Source organism: Hypanus sabinus, chromosome 10 (genome assembly GCF_030144855.1).
Source record: "Hypanus sabinus isolate sHypSab1 chromosome 10, sHypSab1.hap1, whole genome shotgun sequence".
Taxonomy (NCBI): Eukaryota; Metazoa; Chordata; class Chondrichthyes; order Myliobatiformes; family Dasyatidae; genus Hypanus; species Hypanus sabinus.
The window spans coordinates 64507942-64534632 of record NC_082715.1 but is presented as its reverse complement, the minus strand read 5'-3'; the positions used below and the strand labels follow the sequence as shown (position 1 = coordinate 64534632).

The 26691-nt window shown below is 39.6% G+C and overlaps 1 protein-coding gene across 4 annotated transcripts in view; it reads right to left on the bottom strand.

The window, feature by feature from the left end:
- Positions 1-26691, bottom strand: part of LOC132400715 (peroxidasin homolog) — a 243350-nt gene that overhangs the window by 9194 nt on the left and 207465 nt on the right. For 3 of the 4 annotated variants that reach the window (XM_059981994.1, XM_059981995.1, XM_059981997.1), the window contains 4 exons: positions 22001-23504; positions 19356-19490; positions 17133-17341; positions 2802-2922 (listed from right to left, as the gene is read on the bottom strand). In XM_059981994.1, coding sequence (XP_059837977.1) covers positions 2802-2922; positions 17133-17341; positions 19356-19490; positions 22001-23504 — 1969 coding nt within the window. The remainder of the gene's footprint in view (positions 1-2801; positions 2923-17132; positions 17342-19355; positions 19491-22000; positions 23505-26691) is intronic. The other variant, XM_059981996.1, reaches the window with a different exon arrangement.

The following is a 26691-nucleotide window of genomic DNA, read 5'->3' as shown; positions in this document are numbered from 1 at the left end:
CCAGGTGCAGTTCTCTTGTAGACTGCATCAGGTTTTCCTCTAGGATTTCCCTGTATATTGCTGCATTCATTTTCTCCTCTACCTTCTGGGGCCTGCTGCAGTGAACCATCCCCACCGCACGATGCAGCCATCACCATACTTCATGGTAGGGATTGTGTATTTTTGATGATGTTTGGTGTTTGGCTTATGCCAAACATAGTGTTCAATCTGATGGCCAAAAAGCTCAATTTTGGTATCATCAGACCATACAAACGTCTTCCAGTTGACTTCACAGTCTTTCCCATACCTTCTGGCAACTGTAGCTGAGATTTCTTGTCAGTTTTTTTCAACAGTGGCTTTCTCTTTGCCACTCTCCCATACAGCTGTGCCTGCTGAAACACCCAGGCAACAGTTGTTGTATGCACAGTCTCTCCCATCTCAGCCACTGAAGCTTGTAACTCTTCCAGAGTCGTCATAGGTCTCTTGGTGGCCTCCCTCACTCATCCCCTTTCTTGCATGATCACTTTGTTTTTGAGAATAGACTGCTTTATACACCTATGCCATATTCTTTCCATTTCTTGATGATTGACTTAACTGTACTCCAAGGGATATTCAGTGACTTGGAAATTTTCTCGTATCCATCTCCCGACTTGTGCCTTTCAATAACTTTTCTGTCGAGTTGCCTTGGAGTGTTCTTTTGTCTTTATGGTGTAATTTTTGCCTGGATACTGACTCACCTGAAGTTGGATCAGTTGGATACAGGTGTATTCCTACTACAATCAATCGAAGCACCTTGTCTGCACACAGGTGATCCCTATTTAACTAATTATAGAAACATAGAAAACCCACCGCACAATACAGGCCCTTCGGCCCACAAAGCTGTGCCAAACGTGTCCTTACTTTAGAACTACCTAGCCTTACCCTTAGCCCTCCAATTTTCTAAGCTCCATGTATCCATCTAGGAGTCTCTTAAAAGACCCTATCGTTTCCGCCTCCTCCAATGCTGTCGGCAGCCCATTCAACACACTCACCACTCTCTGAGTAAAAAACCTACACCTGACAGCTCCTCCATACCTAATTATATGACATTTAAAACCAATTGACTATATCAGTGATGATTTGGTGTGTCATATTAAAGGGGGTGCAATCAATTATTTTGCATTTTATGTTTGCAATTAATTTATGATCACTTTGTATATATCTGTTTTCACTTTGACACAAGCATTTCTGTTAAATCAATGTCAAAAAAGCCAAATTAAGTCCACTGCGATTCAATGTTATAAAACAATAAGATATGAAAACTTACAAGGGAAGTGCATACTTTTTATAGACACTGGTAATTTATTAATAAATTGATTTCTACAATTAAGAGACAAGGATTCAAAAGACGAACAAGCAAGAAAGAAGCCATTTGGCAACCTTGATTTATCTTGTGAGAAAGATCCCAAGTTCCCCACTGATGCATCTAATTGCTGGGCAGCAGTGGGACATCTAATAATGTTGAGGACCTCACACGTCCAGTGACCCAGGTTAGGTCTATGTGGAATTTGCATATCTTCCCTGTGACTCTCAGTTTACCATTGTTCTGGTTCTCTCCCACATTGTGAAGACACACAGATGGGTTAAGCTAACCATCTACTGTAAATTACCCTGAAGTGTAAATGGGTACAGAATCTGGATGGAGTTGAGGGGACTATGTGGAGAGTGAAATGAGATTAAAGTAAATGGGTGATTGTTGTTCAGTGGAAGATCTGTTTCTGCACTTCATGACCATATGAAGAAACAATGAAAGATAACATAAATTAGCTTAGGTTTGTATAGGGCCAAGCTAATATGATCCATTGCTGCATGTATCTCTGAACTTGCCTTGAGCTAAGTAGTGATATTTTCAAATTCTTGTTGCTTGATTCATAAGAATGTGAAGAGATCACCAGTCCATAATCATGCTGTAATATTTACATTACTGATGGGGTATTCTAAGTTGGATTTTGTTGGAAAAGATTCCTTTAAAGGGAACAGGGATTGAACAACAGGAGAAAAGCTATTCCACCCATTATACTGTCTCTGGTCATTGAAATAGCACCTTCCCCTGATCTTTCCCAACATCCTTGTGAGAGTTTGTCCTCACCAGGTGTATACACCAGCAATGAACCTTCCAACTGATTTTCACCAATCAACTTTGTGCAACTGATACAGCTGTCTCCTCTATCTTGATCATTGAAGGCAACATGGAAACCTATTTTCTCTGGGTTGGAGACTTCAATGAGTATTGCCTAGTTATGCTCCTATCCAAGCCCAGAGGAATAAGTCACCAGCACTCTGTCAATTGCAGGTGATGAGAGAATGCAATAAGCCCACTTGATCTCATGACCATGAAATGGGATAGTGTAGGATTAGTGTAAATGTGTGTTTGATGGCTGGAGTGGACTTTGTGGCTGAAGGGCCTCTTTGCACACTGTACCTCATGACTGTTATGCAAAGCAACAGCTCACAGGAAAGTCATCTCTAAAGAGACAGAATGGGCAATCGATGGTGCTGATTTTACAATTATATATTGATAAAAATAGTTATCAAAAACTATTTTGAAAGTTTTCTTCTAGATTCCTCAAAATACAAGGATGTTGATGGCTTAAAATTTTGGTTCTTTAGCGATTGTAGGGAAAATATTTTTAATCAAAGCTTGGGTATTCAGATATTTTACTAATCTTAGCTTTGTGCTGAAATTTGTAAAGCATTTAATAAGTTATCTTCAGTTTCCAAAAATATCCACATGTGCAAACTGTTAGATTATGTATCACAATCCAGTTTCAAGTAAAATGAACCTGGAATGTGCTGGACTTCTCATCTCCTTTGCTGGCGATTCATCTTGGAAACTGTACTTCGGTGAGCGTTTGCCACGGAAATGGTGTGACAGTGCATTGAATTGTCCTCTGGTTCTGCAATCTGAAGAGGAACACAAAAGAATCGGTGTAGACAAACCAGGGAGAAAGAAATAGAAACATTGACAATAATAATTCGTTTTCGCAATACACTAAGTTTAGATGTTATAATCTTTCAATTTCCTGATTTACATCTACTATTGTTAAAATTTCAAATTTATGACTATGTCTTGTGCCACATATTCATCATCTATTCTGACCAGTTTCAACCGTATGTATTGGTAACATATTTATACAATATAAATATACAGTAAATATAAACATGGATAACATAAGGCACAGAACAGACCCTTCTGCCCACAATGTTTTGCTATCCTTCCTTTACTAATCTTACCCTCCTACACAGCTGAAAACCCTCTATTTCTCTTTCATCCATGTGCCTCTTTCAGAGTCTCTAATGTATCAGCATGTTCCTGGTGTATCAAGTTCTATCACCAACCCCAGCACCGTGTTCCAGGTACTTACCACTCTCTGTGTCAAACAAACCTGCCTCTGACACACCTCCTAAAAATCCTCAGCTGAAAAAGATGACCTCTGGTATTAGTTATTGCCACGCTGGATAAAAAGGCACTGACTGCTTACTCTATCTATGCCTCTTTATACTCTTAAATTGCCTCTCATCCTCCTTTGCTCCAATGAACAAAAGCCCTAGGTCACTCAACCTTTTCTGATAGGACATGTTCTCTAGTCCAGGCTGCATCCTGGTTAATCTCCTCTGCACCCTCTCTAATGCTTGCCCATTCCCCCTATAATGAGCTGACCAAAACCGAACACTACTGTATGTTCGAAGCAGAGTTTTATACAGATGCTACATTACCTCATGGCTCGTGAACTCAATCCTCAAACTAATGAATGGCAAAACACTTCTCAACACCTTGTTACCCACCCACTGCATGGTAACATCTGGTCCTTGACAGAGACATAGAAATGCACAGACAGAAACAGGCCCCTTGGCCCATTTAGACTATGCAGAAACATTTAGACTGCCTACTCCCATTGCCCTGCACCCAGACCAGAGCCCTCTATACCGCTGCTATCCACGTACCTATCCAAACTTCCCCATAAGTTGCGCTGGCAGCATGTTCCATACTCTCACAACCCTATGAGTGAAGAAGTTTCCCTTCATGTTCACTTAAATTTTTCACCGTTTACCCTTAATTCTGTTGTCAAGTTCAAACTTCCAAAGTCTATTGCTTCACACATTTCCGGATTGAGTGCCAACTGCCACTTCTTAACCCAGCTCTGCATCCGGTCTTTGTCCCATTGTAATCTATGACAAACTTCTTCACCATCCACAATACCACAACCTTTATGTCATCTGCAAATTTACTAATCCACCATTTCATTTCCTCTTCTAAGTCATTTATAGAAATCACCAAGTGCAGATGGTCCCAGAACAGATCCCTGTGGAACACCACTCTTCACCCAGTATGCTCCAACTCTGAGCATCCTCTGCCTTTTGTGGGCCTGCCAGGTTTGAATCCATGGATTTCATGACTCTTGACTTTCTGGATGTGCCTTCCATGGTGAACCTTGTCAAATACCTTATTAAAATCTATTTATACCACATTCACTGTTCTACCTTGCCATCCATTTGTTTTGTCACTTCATCAATAAAGTCAATCAGGCATGAACTCCATCTCACAAAGCATTGCTGACTATCAATAATATGACAATATTTCTCCAAATGCTCATCAATCCTGTCCAAAAGAACCTCTTCAATATTTTTGCTTTTGTTTACAATTCCCAGGGTTATCTGTTACCTTTTTTCAACAAAGGAACAACACCTGCCATTCTTTAATCACCTGGCACTACTCCTGTCGCCAGACAAAAATTATCTTCGATGCTCCAATAATCTCTTCCCTTGCTTCCCATAGTAACCTAGGGTATATCCTTTCCATCCTAGGGACTTAACTATTCTAACATTCTTGAAAAGCTCTAACAGGGTCTCTTTTATAACCTCAATATGCTCCAGCTTATTAGTCTGTTCTTCACTGACCTCACATTCATCAAGGTCTCTCACTGGTGCACACTTGAACAAAGTATCACTAAAGATCTCCCGATTGATCTTTGCTTTCTAAACCTTAAGTATGCATCCTTAATTGACTAAAAGTTTCACCTGTCTACCATGTTTCCTCCTTCTTACCTGTCTCAATGGGACAACCAAAATGCCATGCAAGTGCTCCAACCTCCAATTTCCTCTGTGCATTTCCCTAAAAATATCAGCTACCAATTTATGCTCCTAAATTCGTGCCTAAACCCTCAATTAGCCCTCCTCCAATTAAATACTTTCCCATTCCATCTGCTCCAAACTTTGTCTATGGCTATGTTCAACTTCAGGGAGTTATGAAATGCTTGCTTACCGAGACATGCAACAACTGACCAGGCTCATTTTCTAGTACTTGATCCAGTGTGGCCTCCTCTCTAGTTGGCCCGTTCACATTCAGTGAATCCTTCCTGGACACACCTAACAAAATCTGCCCCATTTATACCTTTCGCATTAAGGAAGTGCTAATTATACACCAGTGAGGGTAAGCATAGGATGATTTGGCAGATGACTGCGTGGTTTAGGAGTTGATGAGGGGGAAGGGTTTCAGATTTCTGGATTATTGAGAATTCTCCTGGGTAACATACTACCTGTACAAACACGATGGGTTACACCTGAACTCAAGGAGGACCAATATCCATAAAACCATAAACAGTGGAGCAGAATTAGGCCATTTAACCCAACAGGTCAATTCCTCTATTTCATCATGGCTGATCCCAGATCCTATTCTACCCCATAGACGTGCCCTCTCACCATATCCCTTGATGCCCCGACCAAACAAGAATCTATCAACTTCTGCTTGAAATATACCCACAAGCTGGCCTCCACCACAGTCTGTGGCAGACCATTGCACAGATTCACCACTCTCTGGCTTAAAAAAATTCTTCTCACTTGTGTTCTAAAAGGTTGCCCTTCCATTTTGAGGCTACGTCCTCTGATTCTGGATACCCCATCAGAGGAAACATCCTCTCCAAATCCACCTTATATAGTCCTTTCAACATTCGGTAGGTTTCAATGAGATCCCCACATTCTTCTAAATTCCAGTGAGCACAAGTCAAAAGCTGCCAAACGCTCCTCATATGTTACCCCCTTCATTCCTGGAATCATCCTTGTGAATCTCCCCTCGACACTCTCCAATGACAATACATCCTTTCTGAGATAAGGGGCCCAAAACAGCTGACTAAACTCCAAGTGCAACCTGATTAGTGTCTTATAAAGCCTCATCATTATCTCCTTGTTTTTATGTTCAATTCCCCATGAAATAAATGCCAACGTTGCATTTCCCTTCTTTACCATAGACCAAACTGTGAATTAACCTTCTGGGAGTCTTGCACAAGGACTCCCAAGTCCCTTTACAACTCTGATGTTTGAATTTTCTCTCCATTTAGATAATAGTCTGCACTATTGCTCATATTATTATACATTTCCCAACATCATATTCCACCTGCCATATTTTTGCTCCATTCTTCCAATTTTTCTAAGTCCTGCTCCAATTGCATTGTTTCCTCATCATGACCTACCCCTTTAACCTATCTTCATATCATCTGCAACCTTTACCACAAAGTCACTATCTAAATCATTGACAACCAATGTAAAAAGTAGCAGTCCCAATACTGATCCCTGAGGAACACCACTAATTACTAGCAGCCAATCAGAAAAGCCCCCCTTTATTCCCACTCACTGCCTCTTGCCTGTCATCCATTCCTCTACCCATGCCAGTATATTTCCTGTAATACCATAGGATTTATCTCTTTAAGCAGTCACATATGAGGTACCTTATCAAATACCTTCTGTAAATCTAAGTAAATGACATCCACTGCCTCTTTGACTGCCCTGCTTATTACTTCCTTGAAAAACTCTAACAGATCTGTCAAGCAACATCATTAGTGTCCAGGTACCTCGAAACTTCATCCGTAATAACAGACTCTTCCCAACCACTGAGACTAAGCTAACTGGGCTATAATTTCCTCTCCTTTTTCTTCCTCACTTCTTAAAGAGTGAAATGACATTTGCTCGGGAACCATACCAGAATCAAGTGCTTCTTGAAAGATCATGACCAATGCATCTGTTATCGCTTCAGCAACCCTTTTCAGGACTCTGAGATATAGTCCATCTGCTCCAGGTGACTTGTCCATCTTAAGACCTTTGCGTTTGCCTAGCACTTTTTCTTTTGCAATAGCAGTGACACTCACTTTCCTTTGGCAAACAGCTGCTCTTTTCCACAGTACAGACTGATGTAGAGTGCTTAAGTTCATCTTGTAGCGACATGCTACACACAGCGCTGAAATAACGATACGCAGTCGGTAAGTTGTTTCGAGACTAGTTTATTCAAACTTTGCGGCGCTGGCATTTAATCCCCGGCGCCTGGCCTCTCTGGATGGAAATGACATCAGAGGTGCGTTACCAAAGTCTCCCCCGCGCGCTGGCTATTTGTGAGCCGGTTCGCCTGCGCAGAAAGTGGGTTGCCACATAACCCCCACCCCTCCCAAGAACCAGCGATACACCCCCCAATGTCCGCAGTCTGGATCAGCCTCTGTTTGGGAGGTCTGCCTCTGCGCCACGGTGCCTGAACTTCGACTGGCTGCGCCAAGTCCACATGGGCTGGTTTGAGTCGGTCCATCTTTCCCGAGACATGCTGGATGTCCGTCCTGTACTCAGAGATGTAGGACAGACGTCGCTGCTGGCGAGCCGACCAGGGATCGGACACCTTCGTGAACGCGAAGGTCAACGGTTTGTGGTCCATGAACGCAGTAAACGGCCTACCTTCTAAGATACAGCTGTGGTTGATTAGCAGGAGGCAAAGAGTGGGAATAAAAGAAGCCTTTTCTAACTGGCTGCCCGTGACCCGTGGTGCTCCACAGTGGTCTTTGTTAGAACCCATTCTTTTTACGTTATATGTCAATGATTTGGATGATGGAACTGATGGCTTTGTTGCAAAATTTGCAAACAATATGAAGATGGGTGGAGGGGCAGGCATTTTTAAGAAAGTAAGAGGCGACAGAAGGACTTAGACAGATTAGGAGCATGGGCAAAGAAATGGCAGATGAAGTACAGTGTCAGGAAGTGTACAGGTATGCGCATTGGTAGAAGAAATGATGGGGTTGACTATTTTCTAAATGGAGAGTAAATAAGAAATCGAGATGCAAAGTGATTTGGGAGTCCTGGTGCAGGATTCCCAAAAGGTTAACTTGCAGGTTGAATCTGTGGTGAAGAAGGCAAATGCAATATTGGCATTCATTTCAAGAAGACTCGAATATAAAATCAAAGGATGTATTGCTGAAACTTTATAAAGCACTGGTGAAGCCTCTCTTGGAGTATTGTGAGCAGGTTTGCACCCCTTATCTTTGAAAGGATGTGCTGAAACTGGAGAAGGTTCAAAGAAGGTTGAAGAAAATAATTCCAGGATTTAATGGCTTGTCATATGAAGAGTGTCTGATAGCTGTGGGCTTGTATTTAATAGAATTCAGAAGAGTGAGAGGTAAGTTCATTGAAGCCTATTGAATAGTGAAAGGCCTTGATAGTGTGGCTGAGGAGAGGATGTTTCCCATAGTGGGACAGTCCAAGACCAGAGAACACAGCCTCAGAATAGAGGGGCTTTTAGGAAGGAACTGAGAAATTTCTTTAGTCAGGAGGTGGTGAATCTTTGGAAGTCTTTGCTACAGGAAACTGTGGGGGCCAAGTCTTATGTAAGGCAGAGGTTGATAGATTCTTCATTGGTCAGGGCATGAAGGAATAACGGGAGAAGGCAGGAGATTGGGGCTGAAAGTTAAATTGGATCAGCTGTGATGAAATGGTGGAGCAGGCTTAATGGGCCAAAATGGCTAAATTCACTCCTATCTTATGGTCTCATGGTGCATGCCGCATGCCAGCTCAATTTCAAGTTTAAGCAAAGTTTGGATAGGTATATGGATAGGAGGGGTATGGATGGCAATGGTCCGGGTGCAGCTCGATGGGACCAGGCTGTTTAAATGGACTAGCTGGACTTCCTGTGCTGTTCTTTTCTATGACACTATGAATGCAATGATTATTCTTAAGGATTTAATTTGGGATTTTGGGCATTGCTGGTATCTTCTACAAGAGACTACAAAATGAAGGCACAAAATTATAATTAAAGCAAGCTCTAATTGTGTCATGGGGATATGCTTGAACATCTGTGCTCCCTATAAACCTTCACCTCAATACTCCAACTTACAAATAACTACTGTTTGCAACGTTCCAAAACTTTTATTTTAAGTGAGGCAAATGAACAGCTTGACGATTCATATCAAGTTCTAATTCACACTTGGTACTGTAAAGCCTTGTCTACCACACTGTCAATGTCAGTGCAATGAATATACTGAAGCGGTTCATACACAGTTCCCTTTCAGCACTAACACAGATGTACACTGTATTTCTGCTTTCAGCAATCAGAATAAAAATGGCAAATCTGAAAACCCAGTCTCAATAAACAACTCTATTCTAAAGAACCATTTTGAGAAAAAGAATGAGGTTTCCACAGCAACCATCAGAAACTTCTGCCAGCCTTACCCCAGAGGTGCCAGATCATGACTAGTCAACAGTCAACAAACTTCAAGTGCATGTCACAGAATGACATAAACACAAAATAATAAATGTTCTGTGCAAAATTAAAAAAAAAGAGATTTTATATTGCTCCAACCGGAAAATAGAACTCTCGTTGCTCATTTTGGAAAGGAACAATTATATGCTTTAGTATTTGACCCATTTACTCATCAAAGGATGACAGGCTTCTGTATAAATTATAAATAGGTACTGTGGCAGCTTGGCTGCACGGTGTCACTAGCTTTACTACACAATCATCATGACTCTTCACCTTTAGTTATTGAATCACACACCACTGAAGTGATACTCCCACCCATTTCCCCAAAATTCTAGGATTGTCAATTTTGAGCTCTCGACACCATAAAGCAATTACCTTCAGGAATTTGTGCATGGGCATTCTATTAGCCTGGAGTTGTCCAGTGAAGGAATTGGTTGGTATGCTGTTTAGTAACAACAGATGCAGTTTTGGGTGGGTGCACAGAAGGCTTTGCAAAAGAGAGAGGAGTTAGAGGAGCAGACAATTGACCCTGAGGAATCAGCAGCAGCAGAACACTTCAACTCCCTGGGTCTTCTGTGATATAAAGAAACAAGAACTCTGGCATGGAGCTTCACCATCCAGGCCTAATCCATAGCTGGCCACTTGCTTTATAGCAATGGAAGGAAGTTCCAGTTCTGACCGGGCAACCAACAAACTTCCATTAAACATAATTCCACCATGACTAGACTTTTATTTCTTGTTGATTCCATAAGCTTTTCTTGGATTTGAGACTTAGGATTCTTTTAATTCCTTACGGTAGACTTGGTCAGTGGGGCTGTGAACTAAATGCCTGGGTGGCAGAGCTTTTTGGAACTTAATTAAAAATTACAACCAAAAGCAGGCAAGGATCTTTTAACTGCAATGATAAGCAAAGCTAAGTACCTCAAACAAGAACAAACTCTCAAATCCATCTTCTAATTCATATGAAATGAAATTTAATTCCTTACCTATCAGTGATGCTGTCATCCAATGGTAAAAGCACCAGCATAATCCAAGTATTTCTATTGATCTCCCCCCCCCATCAACATTCAAACAATCTGCATTGACCTTCATAAGCAGGAGAAATGATTGGCATCACACCAACCACCATTCCACGGAACAAGCGAAGTGAAGTGTAACATTTTTTTTAAGGTGTATTTTAGCTCTGCAGGCTTAACACCACAATTATAAAATTTCAGCCTTGGCTCAGTGCCAGTCGTCTCGCTTCCACGTTGGGAGGTAGTCGGTTTAAATCCTAATATGTACAGAAGTGTTCACATCAACTCAGCAGTTACTTGGCACATTGAGTGCTAGTTTGTGTGAGGCAAGGAACTAACCTAGTTCAAGAAAGGCCTCGTCTGTTCTTACTGGGCTGCAAATGAGTTTAAATACTGTTCACAAAACAGGAAAGATCTAGATTTTGGACCACAATTTCCCCCTTAAATGGCACAACTTCACAGCACACAAATTAGCCACTAACATTTTCTAGCTTTCAAAAGCTACTGATTTTCCAATAGGCTGCACCTTAGAACAAAGAATATAAAAGCAGGTGATGGCCATTCAGCCCCTTTTATGAATAGCTCATCTTTTACCCTCGTCACATTAAGGACATTTTAACTCTCTCAAAAGTCCTTTTTAGGGGACAAGAATAATTGCTTCGTTTTTTTAAAACAATTTAAGAACTTTGCTTCATAGTCAAAGCTTGTAAGCAGTAGTACAAAGCTCCCAGTCTAATACACTGAAATTTGAATAACAGAAGAGTTCAAAGCAACATATACATATCACATACCTTTGTTAAAAATAGTAATCCCGGGTTCAAATTAATTTACTTAAACTGCCAGAAGCAGCTGAAGCCACACTGATATCCATCCAAAATTGTAGCCTAGTTGGGTTTTAACATATTATTTGTACTTTCTAATGTCTATAACTAAAATTGTACCCAGGCAGCTTGTGCAAATATCTTACATAGAGTCCTCGGATTTATTGTGTATAGATTAGTTGGTGAAGACGCCACCAAGAAAAAAAATTGTACCAATGATTGGCCTACCAGGTTCCATCAGTAATCCTTTGTCAGTTAAATGTTCTCGCCCCTTGTTTCATGATCTTCTATGAAATCAGGCATGCCACTGAAAAATTGCTTAATTTATTTTTGTTCACAGGAATTTCAGGTTTACTCAACATACTGCTGCCCCTTTGATTATCAATCCATCAAATGACAACTGATTCCTCAAAAATATAAATAACTATACTACAGCTACCTGCCATCACTCCCCACCCACCCCCAGTACAACTTTTGGCCCAGATTCCTATTAAGAGGGGTAACTGATCTCAATTCAAAGACAACTGCTCTGCAAACAAAAACTCAAGTACTTCAAAAAAAGCTTTAACTTGAAGATCTGACCATCTTGTGCCAATTGAAATTGAATTTACCATAGATTGCAAAGGAAAAAAAAACACACTTTTGGCTGTGCTTTAAAATTTAACACAGCTGTAATTTCAGACAAGAATATTGGCTCCTTCTGATCCAGTGAATACAAACAGGAGTTACAGCTTCAGTCTCTTAGTATATAAGTCTAGACAATGTCCAATCTAGATAGCTTGAATGCAAATCATCCCATCACGCTCGCTACTTCACATGAAATTACGCAACATTATCTTGTCTTCACTTTACTGTTAAAAACTGACTAGATTACAAAAGGTTGACAAAGCATGAACACTGCACTACTGGAAAATATCACCTCAGGGGTCATGTGCAGAAAATCTTGAATCGAATGAATGAAAGTGATAGTTACCACACAAGGAAGAAATAGGACCATTTTGAAGATGTATGAAATAAGAATTCCAATGAGCTTACTTTCCACATATTTCAATAAATGGGATATTACAAAATTAAAGTGAGATATGAAAAAAAACAAGCTAGAGAGAGGGCAAAACCCCGAGCATTAACTTGAGTTACCTGTTTAACACGTTAATTGGGTTGGAAGATGCTACACTTTCGGTCGTGACCCACAAAGTTAATATTTGTTTTCTTGATTATAGTGTTAAAAATAGGTCATTCTCTACAAGTTTTGACTAAACTAATCCCAAAAATCTGATTATTTTTGACAAATGTTAAAACCAGCTTTGAGTTGAAAAATTTTCCAGTTGTCCGGAAATAGAAAGAATATATACAGTAATGTTGAATGCAGATGAAGGATTTGCTGTACTTAGAACATGAAATGGAACAGGAAAGGTAAAGCAGAAAATGATAAAAACAAAATTTGTATCCTTTCATTCGGACATTAATAATAAAAACAAAAACATATGGCAACTCATGAAAAGGCATCAATTGGAAATATTAAGTCTGCTGACTGGCCCGGTGAGGGACTCCAGAATTTCTAGAATCCCATATGCTTCTTTTTCATGCATTAGCAATTTTTACTTCGTTAAATTAAGTTCCTACAGTCTCAGATAATTCCCACTAACCCTCAAACAGCAGTTATAGCTTCAGTTGTCTTGCTTCCTGCTCTGGATTTCCACCTTTTTTCCTGCATCTCCATCTCCTCCTTCATGACCCACCTGAAAATCACTTCAAATCTCAAAACTTCGTTGGTACTTGAACTCATGCCAAGCCCATTACTCTTGCCACTGCTGATCTATACCAGCTGACAGTTCAGCATCTAACTATTCATCTATTTTAAAATCCTCATCCTTGCTTTCAAGATCCAGGTGTTGTGGTCCACATGGGTAATCAATGACATATGTAGAATGAGGGAAGAGGTTCTGCTGAGGGAATTTCAGCAGCTAGGGACTAAATTAAAAAGCAGAACCAATAAAGGTGGTAATCTCTGGATTACTACTTGAGCCACATGCAAATTAGCACAGGGTTAAGAAGATTAGAGAGTTAAATCCATGGCTCAAGGATTGGTGTGGGAGAAGTGGGTTTGAATTCATTGGAAACTGGCCCCAGTTTTGCGGAAGGAGGGAGCTATTCCATTGGGACGGGCTCCACCTGAACTGTGATGGACCTGGATCCTGGCGGTCACAGCATGACTGAGTTTCTCATACAAATGGAGGGTGCAACAGTCAATCTAAAACCAGTGCTACACCTAAACAAGGGAGAATACAATGGGATGAGGGAGGAGCTGGATAGGGTAGACGAGGAACAGAGGCTATATGTTAGAGGAACAGTGGAAGATATTCAAAGGGATTTTTCACGTGCTCAACTGAAGTATATTCCAGTTAAAAGCAAGGACAGTAAGGGTGGGAAGGCCAAACATAAATAACAAAGGAAATAAAGGAAGGCAGCAATCTAAAAGCTCATGGGTACAAAGTCACCAAGCATAGTGGGAAAATGAAAGATTGAGAAAACTTTAAAAAGCAACAAAGAACGAATAAGCAAGCAATACAGAAAGGGAAGACAGACAATGAAAATAAAGTTGCACAATATATAAAATCAGATAGTAAAAGTTTTTATAATTACATAAAGTGTAAAAGGGTGGCCAAAGTGAATGTAGATCCCTTGGAGGATTAGAAGAGCGAATTGATATTGGGGAATGAGGAAACTGTAGAGGCTTTGAATGAGTATTTTGTGTAAGTTTTCATGGTACATGACATGTCTAACATGTTGAAGAGAGATGATATGTATGAGATGGTAGGTGAGGATTTCACTGAAGAGGTAATGCTGAGCAAATTTCTGGGCCTGATGGAATCCATCCCAAGGTACTGAAAAAATAGAGGTTATAGTTGAGGCTTTGGTGATAATTTACCAAAATTCTCTGGACTTAGGGCAGGTCCTGGCAGGTTGAAAGGAGGCAAATGTCACACCACTGTTTAAAGAAGGATGTAGGCAAAAGGCAGGTAACTATAGGCCAGTTAGTTTAATATCTGGAGTTGGGAAAATCTTTGAAGCTATCATTAAAGAAGAAAGAGCAAGGCATCTGGAAAAAAATGGATCGATCAGGCAGACACAGCATGGATTCAGCAAAGGCAGGTCCTGTTTCACAAACTTACTGGAGTTGAGGATATAACAAGCACAGTGGATAGAGGGGAAAGGCTGAACATTGGTTACTTGGATTCTAGAAGGTATTCAATAAGGTACCGCAAAAAACACTTATCCAAAAGATAGGGATGTACAGAGTTGGGGTGATGTATTAGTATAGAAAGAGGATTAGTTAACTAATAGAAAGCAGAGTGTTGGGATACATGGGCGTTACTCTGGTTGTCAATCAGTAGTGAGTGGTGTGCCACAGGGGTCAGCGCTGGGCCCACAACTGTCATGATATATATTAATGATCTGGAAAAGGGAACTGAATGTAGTGTATCTAAGTTTGCTGATGACACTAAATTGAGTGGAAAAGCAAATTGTGCAGAGGGTACGGAGAGTCTGTAGAGAGATATAGATAGGTTAAGTGAGTGGGCAATACTCTGGCAGATGGAGTATAATGTTGGTAAATATGAGGCCATCCACTTTGAAAGGAAATGGAAAATCAGATTATTATTTAAATGTTAAAAGGCTGCAGCATGCTGCTGTGCAGAGGCACTTGGGAGCACTTGTGCATGAATTGCAAAAGGTTGGTTTGCAGGTGCATCAGGCTATCCAGAAGGTGAAAGGAATGTTATCCTTCATTCTATTCCATAGAGGGACTGAATTTAAAGCAGGGAGGTTATGCTGCAACTATATAAGGTGCTGGTGAGGCTACACCTGGAGTACTGCATGCAGTTCTGGTCTCCTTACTTGAGGAAGGATATACTGGCTTTGGAGGTGGTGCAGAGGTGGTTCGCCAAGTTGATTCCAGAGATGAGGGAGTTGGATTATAAGGAGAGATCGAGTCCCCTGGGACTGTACCCACTGGAATTCCAAAGGATGAGAGATCATCTTATAGAAACATATAAAATTATGAAAGGGATAGGCAAGATAGAGACAGTTAAGTAGTTTCTGCTGGTAGATGAGACTAGAACTAGGGAACATTGGCTCAAGATCTGGGGGAGTAAATTTAGGACAGAGGACTGCTTTTTCCAAAGAGTGGCGAATCTGTGGAATTTTCTGTCCAATGAGATAGTGGAGGCTACCTCAGTAAATATATTTAAGACAAGGTTAGATAAATTTTTGCACAGTAAGCAAATTAAGGGTTATGGGGAAAAGGCAGGTAGATGGAAATGTGCATGGTCAGATCAGGCATGATCTTATTGAATGGCATAGCAGGCTTGATAGGCCAGATGGGCTACCCCTGTGCCCATTTCTCATGTTCTCTTTCCTTTGCCTTCTCACTTCCATAGCTTCTTTCAGCTCTACAATCATCTGAGATCTGTGCAGTCATCCAATTCTGGTCTCCTGCATATCGCCACTTCTAATTCCACACTATTACCAGACATGCCTTTGATTATCAAAGTCCTAACTCAGTTATTTTCTCTCCATCTTTGGTTCAGCTTTATAACCCAGATTTCAACTATCTTCTGACATCATTCTAAATGGCCTGGTGCCAAATTTTCTCTGATAATGTGGAGCTTGTTTGGAAGGTTTTATTACATTAAAATTATTGCTGTTTCACCAGTTCAATGGCTGTTTATTTTTCTACTTGTCCTTACAAAGTGCTTCAGAATAACTTTCTGTTTAAAAGTACTATTTAAATGCAAGTTGCTGATGATGAATAGCAGTTTTATTTGTCATTTGGAAAAGCAAATGGAAAAACTGGATTAGCCTGAAAATTCACATCACCTTGGTTTACTATCCTGGACTATTAAAAATAACATTGATGCCCAGGTCAGACTTCCTGCTCAATACCAACTCCCCTTCTGCCACTTCCACACACTCATCCATTTCCCAAACATTGCTTTTTATACAATGAACAAACACTTTTTCCTTCTTAAAGGAATAGTTTCTTTAGCAGTGTCCATGTCAGATCCCCATCACCTTATGTAAACACTAAGTTACCTGAAATACCATTGCTCACACAACCAGACTAAATTCTATTTGTTTATCCCACTGATTCCTTGACACCATTTCATACTAGGGGAAATCAGAAATATATGGTTTGTGCAATAAGGTGCAGTGGAGAAGATGATCTTGTTAATTTGCAGAACAAGATTAAGAGTTTAAATGGTACTTCTGCTATGAATGCTTTTTATGTTCAGAGGTCGAACACTATATTTTGATGCCAGCTTGCCTTTAATTTCTCATGTACCCTCCCAAAAACCCTCTATGTTTTGATCCATTTCTTTGAATTTAAACTATGCTTTTGGTTCTGTTACCAGTCACTGTGTTGTGCTACTCTGTAATAGATTAATAAAGAAAGATTAAAAACAAAACACCTTGTTCTTTTAGGCATCAAGTAAAAGCCATTCCTTTACATAGGATGGCAGAAGTGAATTACATAAATATATTAACTATCCACAAGTGCTTTTAAGTTCTCATAATTTCAACCTAATAGCTCAACAGCTCAAACTTGTTACAAAAAATGTTAATACTTGTTTAATATTTTGCTGAAGAACAATCTTGGTACCCAGGAATTATGTTATATTCCTTAGAAATTAATAATACCAAGCAAAATTACTTCAAAATGGTTAAGATTTCACTCATCATTCAATGCATGCTCATTATATAATTACAAACCTTCACAACAGTCTTGCCACATCCTCAAGTCAATTTTTGGTATATCAGCACAATTCTGATAACCATGAGGATATTCTGACACTCTGAACACATCAGCCTGGATTTTAGTGATGTTGTCTCCATTGTCACACAGCACACGGCTAAGGGAAGTCTGCTTAATCTGAGTCAGCTGAGCAGGACTGAACACACCAGGATTTGTATACCAGAACCTGTTTGAGTACATATAATAATGTTAAACACTATTAAAGTCCTTTGAAGCCACTTCAATTTTTATTAGTTTATTATATTTGCCTTGGACTACACATTTTTGTTCATTTTACAGAAGCATACTTACTTAATATGACTGGTCAGCAACTACATTACTACAATCTAAAATCAAATAAGCCAGTAATTCACTGTATTTTACATTTTAAAAAGGTTCTCATTTAGAACAAAAGATACAGGCCATTCAACCCATTGAGTCTGCTGTCATTCAATCTTATTTTCCCTCTCAGCTCACTCTCCTGACTACTGCTAAACTTTCACAAACCTATTTGACAAAATTTCCATCAAAGTGTCACTTTCATGCTGTTAATATAGCAACTTCACATGCAGAGGTTCAATGAATTACATAACTTGTGAAGCACCGCTTTCATTTCTGCAGGGTTCCTTATGGACAGAATGCACCTCTGATCACTTTCAAGGGGTGGCTGGAAATAAAGTAACCATTGAGTAAACAGAAACTAAAAACATCGTGGGAGAGAGCAAAAACTAAACTCGAAAAGTTTGTTTAAGGCAAGCAAAGATAACAAGGAGAAAGGTATACAGGATATACCTTGGGTAAAAAAAAATCACCAGGAGGAAAAGGACTGTAAAGCACAATGGACGCTGGATGAATGAAACTTAAAAAGGAAGCAGGTTGCATTATTGGTAGGAAGGAATGATTTCATTGACAGAATCAAAACAAAATACAGGGATCTACAAGGTTAATTTAATGGAGACACTCCACCAGTGAAAGTTAAATTTCAATCCAATAAATGCTGGATTTAAAATTTGGCATAAATGGAGTTTCATCTTCAGTGACCATGAGACCAAATAGACTCTAAGGTAAATTACATAACATAAACAGGAATAAGGCAGTTAAGAACATAGTTGCAAGAAGGTTCACTAGATTGATTCCAAGCACTGGCAACTGCCTTCAGAATAATGTGAATCAGTCAGGTTTAGAGCAATATGCTTTAAGCTTATTGTGATTTATTAGTTTCTCAGGGATAACTTTGCAACGTAGATGCAGAAAGCAGAAATTTAGGATAAGGGGTTAATCATTTATTTCTGAAAAAAGAAAGGATATCTTCTCCCAGAATATTGCAAATCTTCGGAATTCTCTACTCTGTAATGAATATAGAAGAATCAGAGAGACTTTTGATCTGTATGCTAACTTCATGGAGATCAGTCTGGGAAGCAGAGAGCTAATGATCAGATCTGCCGCACTACTAGTCATCAGGAGAGCAGAACAATTCCTGCTGCTGTTTCTTATTTTCTTGTGAGGAAGAGTTTTCATCACAGTAGTCAGCTCTAGGTACCGCCACTTCTTCAATTAAAATTTCTCCGCATTTAAATGTACAACATATGGGATTAATTTAAAATATAATAACTGGATGAATAGAAAAAAAGTAATTACATGAAACATGACAAAAAGTATTCATTTTACTCCCTGCTTCCCTATTTTTCTCATGGCACTTTTTTCTTGCTGGGGTCTCATTGTACCTTTCAGTTATTTCATTCAGATGAGTTCAAGCAGTGTGCATTTGGAAGCTTGCTGATGATCAACAGATTAGAGATAAGGCCAATCCTGCTCACCAAGTATCAGTTTACCTTTACACTCTGGTCAAGGTGGTTCAATCAGGGTCTGGAGCCCTGAATGAACAACAGTGCAGTAGGTACTTCAGTGAAATGAAATGAGATTTTGTGCTCTACATGTATGCTCAAACTCAAACAAATAACTCTGAAAAGTGATACAGACTAAGAATCTGAGCTGAACTTTAACTTATCTGATATCAAGCCATTGAGTTACACAACTGTTATAGCAGTGTAGACAAGCTTTGAAAGCAAGGATCTTCTGGTCTGTAAGCTTTATTTTTATCTACTGTAGCTGGATTGTGCACCAAAGAGTTTAAGTTTATAATGTTGGAGCAGTTTCTCAAATGAAATAAACAAATAATCACAATAGAGGCTGTTAATTACCTGTCACCATCTCGAAGGCGTTTAAACTGAGTAGATAACAAACACAAAAGAGTTGGTCCCAGCCTGGTTCCAGGTATCAGGTCTTCCACCATTAAAGCAGGGAATAAGTCTATGTTCAACGGTGTACCATATAAACTATAGAATTCAAAGGGAAGGAAGAGAAAGGTTTCACACAGCATTAACAATAGCTCTGCACTGAAAACATTAATTTCCTCCACAGATATTGCTTCCTTACATTATTAGTGTTTTCAGCATATAAACCTCTGTTGAGGGAGAGTTTGGAACATTTGAAGTTGTCATATAAACATACAAATTAGCAACACCAGGTTACTTGATTCATTAAATCTTCTCTATTATTTAATAGTCATGTGAGCTCAACATCACACTTACTTACCTGTGGTAATCTTCCACCTCCTTGTTTAAATACATCCACCTGGAAAATATTCAGAATTCTTGCCTTCTATCCTCCACTGAGGAAGAGAGATCCAAAGACTTCTTGCTTGCAATGACACCTCTCTCTCCTTGCTTGACCTCTCTGCTTCCCAACATGGGAGACAGATTATCCATTAACATCTACAAACCCATCTTCTCCCATGGTTACTTCAAAAACAATTAATCCTCTATTGTGTTCAAGGACACAATTCCCTTTTCTCAGTTCCTCCATTGCTCCTGTATCTGCTCTTGTGATGAGGCCTTCTACTCCAGAGCATTCAATATCGTCCATTCTCCCATACATCTGCCCTTAACTTCATTCCATTCCCCAGACATAAGCGGGGTTAGTGTTCCCCATTCCTCACTTACTAACCCATGAGATTATGTAACCAACATTTCTCCATTACTTCCACCATTTCCAAATGCAACAGCCAGGATCTCCTTGTGGCCAACATTTTAATTCCAACCCCCAATCCTATACCAATACGCTTGCCCATGGTCTTCTCTAATTAAGTTGAAGGTAGGCACAGACAGAGGAACAGCACTTCGTATTCCATCTTGCTGATCTTCAATTGGATGATATGAACAACTTTTTTAATTTCCAGTAACCACTCCCCTCTATCCCTTTATAACCCCCTTATACCACCATCCTCCATCAACCTTTTCCCCTCACCTGCCCTCTAGACTGGCCCTTACTTTTAGATTCCCCCCTCCAGATAACCCTTCTCTTTATTCCATGGTCCATGCTCCTCTCCTATCAGATTCCACATTATTCAGCCCTTTATCACTTACAGCTTTCATTTACAGTTTCCTGTTCATTCACCAGCCAATCACACACTTCTGGAGCAATCTATTGCCTTCCAGCTTTCTTCTCAAGCCCACCCCCCCACCCTTTTCACACTGGCTATCTCCTCTCATTCTTTCCAGTCCAGATGAAAGGACTTGGCCTTTGAAGTTCACTGGTGTTTCTCTCCATAGACGCTGCCTGACTCACTGAGTTCCTCCCGCTATTTCTTTTTACATTGCTCAAAAATTCAGTTAATCTATTTTAAACATTCACCCACAAGAAATATTCTTTACACATCCATGCTGCAAGATTTCTCACTATCAAATCCCTCTCATTCTTCTAACCTCCAGCAGTAGCAAACCAAGCCCAACCAACCTCAAATGATAACTTGTCCATTTCTATTATTGGTTGAGTAAATCTTCCCAAACTGATTCTAATGCATTCAACTTCTTTTATACCAGGCGACCAGTACTCTAGATGTGGTATCAGTAATGACCTTTAACTGAAGCAATAACATTCTGAAAGCACTCATCATTTGCAGTATACGATTCTACCAAAAGTAGACAATATAAACTCAACTGTTTTACAAAGGTCTTTCAGGGAAGGAAGCTTGTTACCTTCAATCTGCCTGCTTTTATGTCATCTGGACACACACATTCTGAATTTTGTTCTCCAGGATCTTCTCTGACCCACTCAGTGAAAGGCAATACCTATTTTCACAAGAACATTTGTACCTCCTGGGGAAACTAACCCTGATATGAAGGCACTTCAGGCAGGTTAAAGTAACTCCTTGACAATCCTCCAGAAAGCTTCTGACTCTTTCATTGCTGGCCTTTGCATACTGGGGCCAAAATAAATGGCAGGCTGCCTCCCTCTTGTTGCCTCTACTGTGGGCTTGCTTCTACGCTGCTATTATGCACGATATCTTCCACCTCCACACTACAGTCCTGCTACGTGTTTTTGTTTGTTTATAAGCTGCAAATAAAACTCTGTATTAAAATCAGCAGCAACCCCCATGTCAGAATCAGTTATACAGTATGGAAACAGGCTCTTTGGCCCACCAAGTCTGCTCTGACCAACGTGCATCTATATTAATCCTAAAGAAACTCCAATCCATTGTCCTCTCGTTCCCTGCAACTCTTCCCCCCCACCACAAGATTCTCCCACTTGCCCACACCAAGAACAGTTAACAATGGGCAATTAACCTGTCAACCTGTACATTTTGAGATCTGGTAGCAAACCAAAACAAATGGAGGAACCCAAATCGTCATAAGGAGAACATGTGAATTTCATACAGGGAGCAGAGTTTAGGAATTGAAGCTAGGTTTCTAGCTCTCCTCGCTGCAGGTCCACATCTTAATTTTCACCCATCATGCAAGAAATTTCAGTACCATTAGTAACCAAGCATCATAATAACCTCACTTACTTCCTGAGCTTTTCTCTAATTCGAGGATTCTTAATTTCATTTTTTAGATCTTCAAATTCCTGAGCAGAGGTTAGATTGCAGTAGACTCTGTAATCATTGTAAGGTGGTATCCCATGGTCTCGACCTCTTTGAATGTTCATAGCAGCTAGATCCAGTGCCACTGCATGTGCCATGGAGAAAAGGCGCTCTGTTAATTCTGTATTTACCAGCTCTGTTGGAACCCGCATTTTTCCCGGAACAGCAAACAACCCTCGCAGCAAAGGGTCAATGCCTCCCTCGTTCACGATACGGAACGGAGAGAAAAATGCTTTGTGAAGGGGCAGGTGGCCCTGAGGAATAGGCTGAAATGTATCATCTAAACGGTAGAGAATTGGGTTAATAAGTGTGTGCCCAAATCTAAAGGCGGCAGTAGCAAACACATTCACTATTCCTGCATTCACATTTGGATCATAGCCTTTGTAGTCCCCAAGGATTCTCATCCCAAAGTCACCGAGGATCTTGGGTAGCCAGTGACTGTAGGTTATATGCTGCATCTCGGCACCAACTATTTTACGAGCTTCATGGTAAATAGTTTCACCATCCCAATGAGGATTCAAATTCAGGAGCTCAGTGGCAATTCTGTTGTGTTCTCTAAACCAGACTGTGTGCATGCTGGTTAAACCCATGTGTTCATTGGAACGATGATCCCCAGCCAGGAAGCATGGAATGGGACTTTCATTTTCATCTCTCATGCATTCAGTTGGCGGACCAGTAGAAAATGGTAAAAGTGGTTTCCCTAATCGATGTGCTATCCCTTGCTTCAAGAGACCTCGTTGGCTGGCCAAGTCCCGGATTTCTTCAGCTTCCTGGTCTGAGCTCCCATATACATTGGATGCATCAATATAAGAAGTCAACTGATTGATCTGTTCCCGTGGAAACACAGACTGCATTAACAACGATGTCATCCCACTTCCACAGACCGGGCTAGACCGCACAAAAAACATGCATCTCGCTCCATTACGCACTCTGGGGTCGTTCTGAGGAATCGAGATGGGAAAGCAAGGTGGATCATTTGTGCAGACAGAACTACAGTGCTGACCATCTGAAAACCTGTTAAGACTTAGTGCTGCAACAGTCAAGTCAATATCATGATCAAGGAACTGACCCCACTGCATCAACATGTGTGTGTATTGGTCATCAGGTGTAATGGTTTCAGTGCCTACCAGTGAAGTTGAAATGAGGCGAGGTAGAGGGAGAGGAAACCCATTGTAAAACCGATCTCGATTAATTCCTCTTGGCAGGTTAAACCCGTTTTCATAGACAGGCTTCAGAAGGCGTTCAAAGGCTGTAAGGGAAGCTCCCCACATGGGATGTTGAAGATTGTTGCATGTTCCATCGTGAGATCGGTACTTCTGATGAAAACAAATGTCAGAACAGTTATTGATTCGACGGTGGGCTGTGCAGCCAGACAGATTAGCAATTAGGCTCAGGAACCTTGGAGACAGAAGGTCATTATAGCGAAAACCTATAAAAGAAAAAGTAAATAAACATCACAATTTGCTTTCTCATTCATGCATGTATCTCAATCTAAGGTAAAAGAAAAGTTGACTTGTTATAATTAGCAAAAAAAAATCACAAATTGCCCAAGTGAAGTTGCTTGTTCAGTGCCATTAACCCAGTGTTCTTCAGTGCCTCCTCAGATTTAAAATCTGGCATTTGACATTTGAACACTTCCCCACAGCTCTCATTTCTATCACTGAACCTTGAACTTGCAGCTATGTTGTAAGGTGCCTACATGAATATTTCTAAGAACCTCAATTTTTTGGCTTGTCGTATCTTTAAAATCTTTCTGTCCCTTTAGAACTTAAGATCTTTAAGCTATATTATAATTAAAATTTTACCTTTAGCAGTACAAACCTCAAATCTGTTCAGTACTTAAAAAGATACTGCCATTGGCACTTCCCTTCATTTTGAAGTTTTCTTTTTAAACATGTTCTATTTAACATGTTTGATATAAGTTATGAACTGTTGAAATAATTCTTAAGCATCACAGAGCCATTAATTACTCATTTTAATATATTGGTAGCCAACCAAATAGAGAGCTTAGAAATATGGAACTTCTATGTTTTGTAAGCTATGGTTTACATAATTTTAACACGGGGGTTTGGGGAAAAAAATTCTAGAAATAAAATTTGAAAAGAAGAAGAAATATGGAACTATGTCATACATTGTGCTAATTCTGCTACTTTTGCTGGCCCACTTTATTCAGCTTTTCATTTCAGGCTGTCTATCTTACTCATACACCCCCAAACACCAAATTTTCCCCATTAGCCACAGTTTTCCAAAAGCTTTCAATCTGAGTCTGTACAGTACGCCTGAGCTATTCGAAGTAACTGCAAGAACTAGATATAAATGCATTTACCAGAGACTTTTGTTATATTTTTATATAACATACTGTGACAAACGATGATCTATGCACTAAATCAATTAAATGAACGGAAATCTGCATATTATTGTGAACAACCAGAAACATGGCTATGCAGAGTGCATGTGTTATTCAAGTAACAGAAAAATAATTAAATGATGTATGCACTAGAACCATTTTCAACTAAATAACAAAAAAATGCTGAGATAAATATTTGCAAGGTTTATTTTAGAACAATGGAGAATATGGAAGAAAATTACACCATCTAACAGAGCCCTGAGCAGATGTGGAGACTGTACTTAAATACAGAGAAATTCATGCCAATGATAGCAAATATATCCTCACATTGAGACTAAAAATAATGAAATGGGAAAAAAAGCTACTATCAACAAAAGAAGAGAAATTGGGAGGCAACTGGGAAATCTTTTCATTGAAATAAATTAGTAGCATGTCCGGCTACATGACTCAGTATGACAATCTTTCCTATACTATTTGTGGCAGCGACAAGATTTGGAGAAAGAAAGATTAAACACATGCTCAAACAGGGAAGAAAATCCACCGGGCCGGGGTGGGGGGGGGGGGGGGGGGCGGTTGAACAAATACATTTAGTTTCTGCTTTCTAATTAAAACCATATTTGTTTAGGTAATATTTCAAATCCTGTAGCTCAAGGTCACAGGCAGAAAATACAAGTTGTTTTGTGTGGCAAACGTCAAAAATAAGGTAAATAACATTATTTCATGAAGATTTGGTTAAAGTGAATCATAAACCTCAACAGCACCTAGGGGTTGTAATTAAATTCCACATCCTTGTGAACAATTATTTATAAATTTAAACTTCATATAACAAAACAATTCCTTCTTATCCAATCTAAAATTCCAATGTAATTGCAGAATATCCATTCACTTCATGTTTTCCTTCTGCAGTCGTCGACGTTGTAGTAACCAAACAAAACCCCTTTACTAATCATCCATGGTTTTAGAGTAACATTTGCCATTTGGTGTTTTCTTACTTGTTATCCCACATTACTTTTGTTTTGCATCATAATGTGATGCTGTCATTTGGTACACACCAAGGGGGGAGGGGGGGGGGGGGGAAATCAAAGATTCCCTGAGCCTCACCACTAATCGACACAGTGTAGTTACTCATGGCCTTCTGACATTTATCACTTATATGTAATAGTAAACATAAATAAAAATATAAAATCCATTGCTGATTATATTCTACATGACTGATTATTTACTTGTAGTGGCCATCCAATTTAGATTTTCCATGGCGCACCAGATGTTGTCTCTGATTTGATATTTCTGTTAATCTACATTTCTTGCATCTGTTCAGCAACTAACTTTTATTTTAAATAATCTTAAGATGGCTGTCCTTGGTTCTGTTTTTTTAATACCATGTTGACAATATGTTTTAATAAAAGCATGAAAAAGTGAATTAGACTTGGTCAAATATATTAAAAAGGTAGTAAACCAAAACTATTTCTCTTAAAACCCCAAGAAATTGTTAGCAATAGCGGAAATACTAAATTACATAACTTATAAATGCACATTAAAGGAAGTGTGCTGAAAGAGTGACACACTTCTTAAAAATCAAGCTACATAAACCACAAATTCTACCTATCAAAATTCCCCAAATTAAAACCTAGAAGGCACATTCAAGTAAGACTTTACAAAAGAAGAATAACTAAAAACTTATAAAGGAAGCATATGAAGCAGGTGAGGTGGGGATTGGAGAGGGGAGTTGGGGATCAGACAGAGGAGATGTGATCTCATTTCTATAAAAGGGACAAAGTTAGCTTTATAGAGGGCTGATGAACAATTTAAATTCATACAGGATTTTGAATAAAAACATAGTAAAAATAGTGAAAGGGGAGTAAAATTAGTAATAAAAATGGCACCTTATCAAAGAAGACATTACGGCACATGTCCAAGAGCTTGGCCAAAGACAGAGATTTGAAAGAATGCCTACAGAAAGAGAGAATTGGAAAGGCAGAAACACTAAAAATTAGTGTCATGTCAACTGAAGATGGCTATCAGCGCCAGCGTGATAAAACAAGAATAAGTGTGCTTCTGGAATACGAGAAATGCAAAGTTGCCAACAAGATGTAGAATGGTTGGACTTTTATGTATTTTGATATGGAGATAACACTGAGATAGGACCGTGTAAACTGCACACAAAGGTGAAAACTTAACTTTCTCATTCTTGGTACAATATGAAATGTAGCAAGAAAGATTAAAAACATAGTTAACATTCAACAAGCAATGAACGAGGTAAACCATCTGC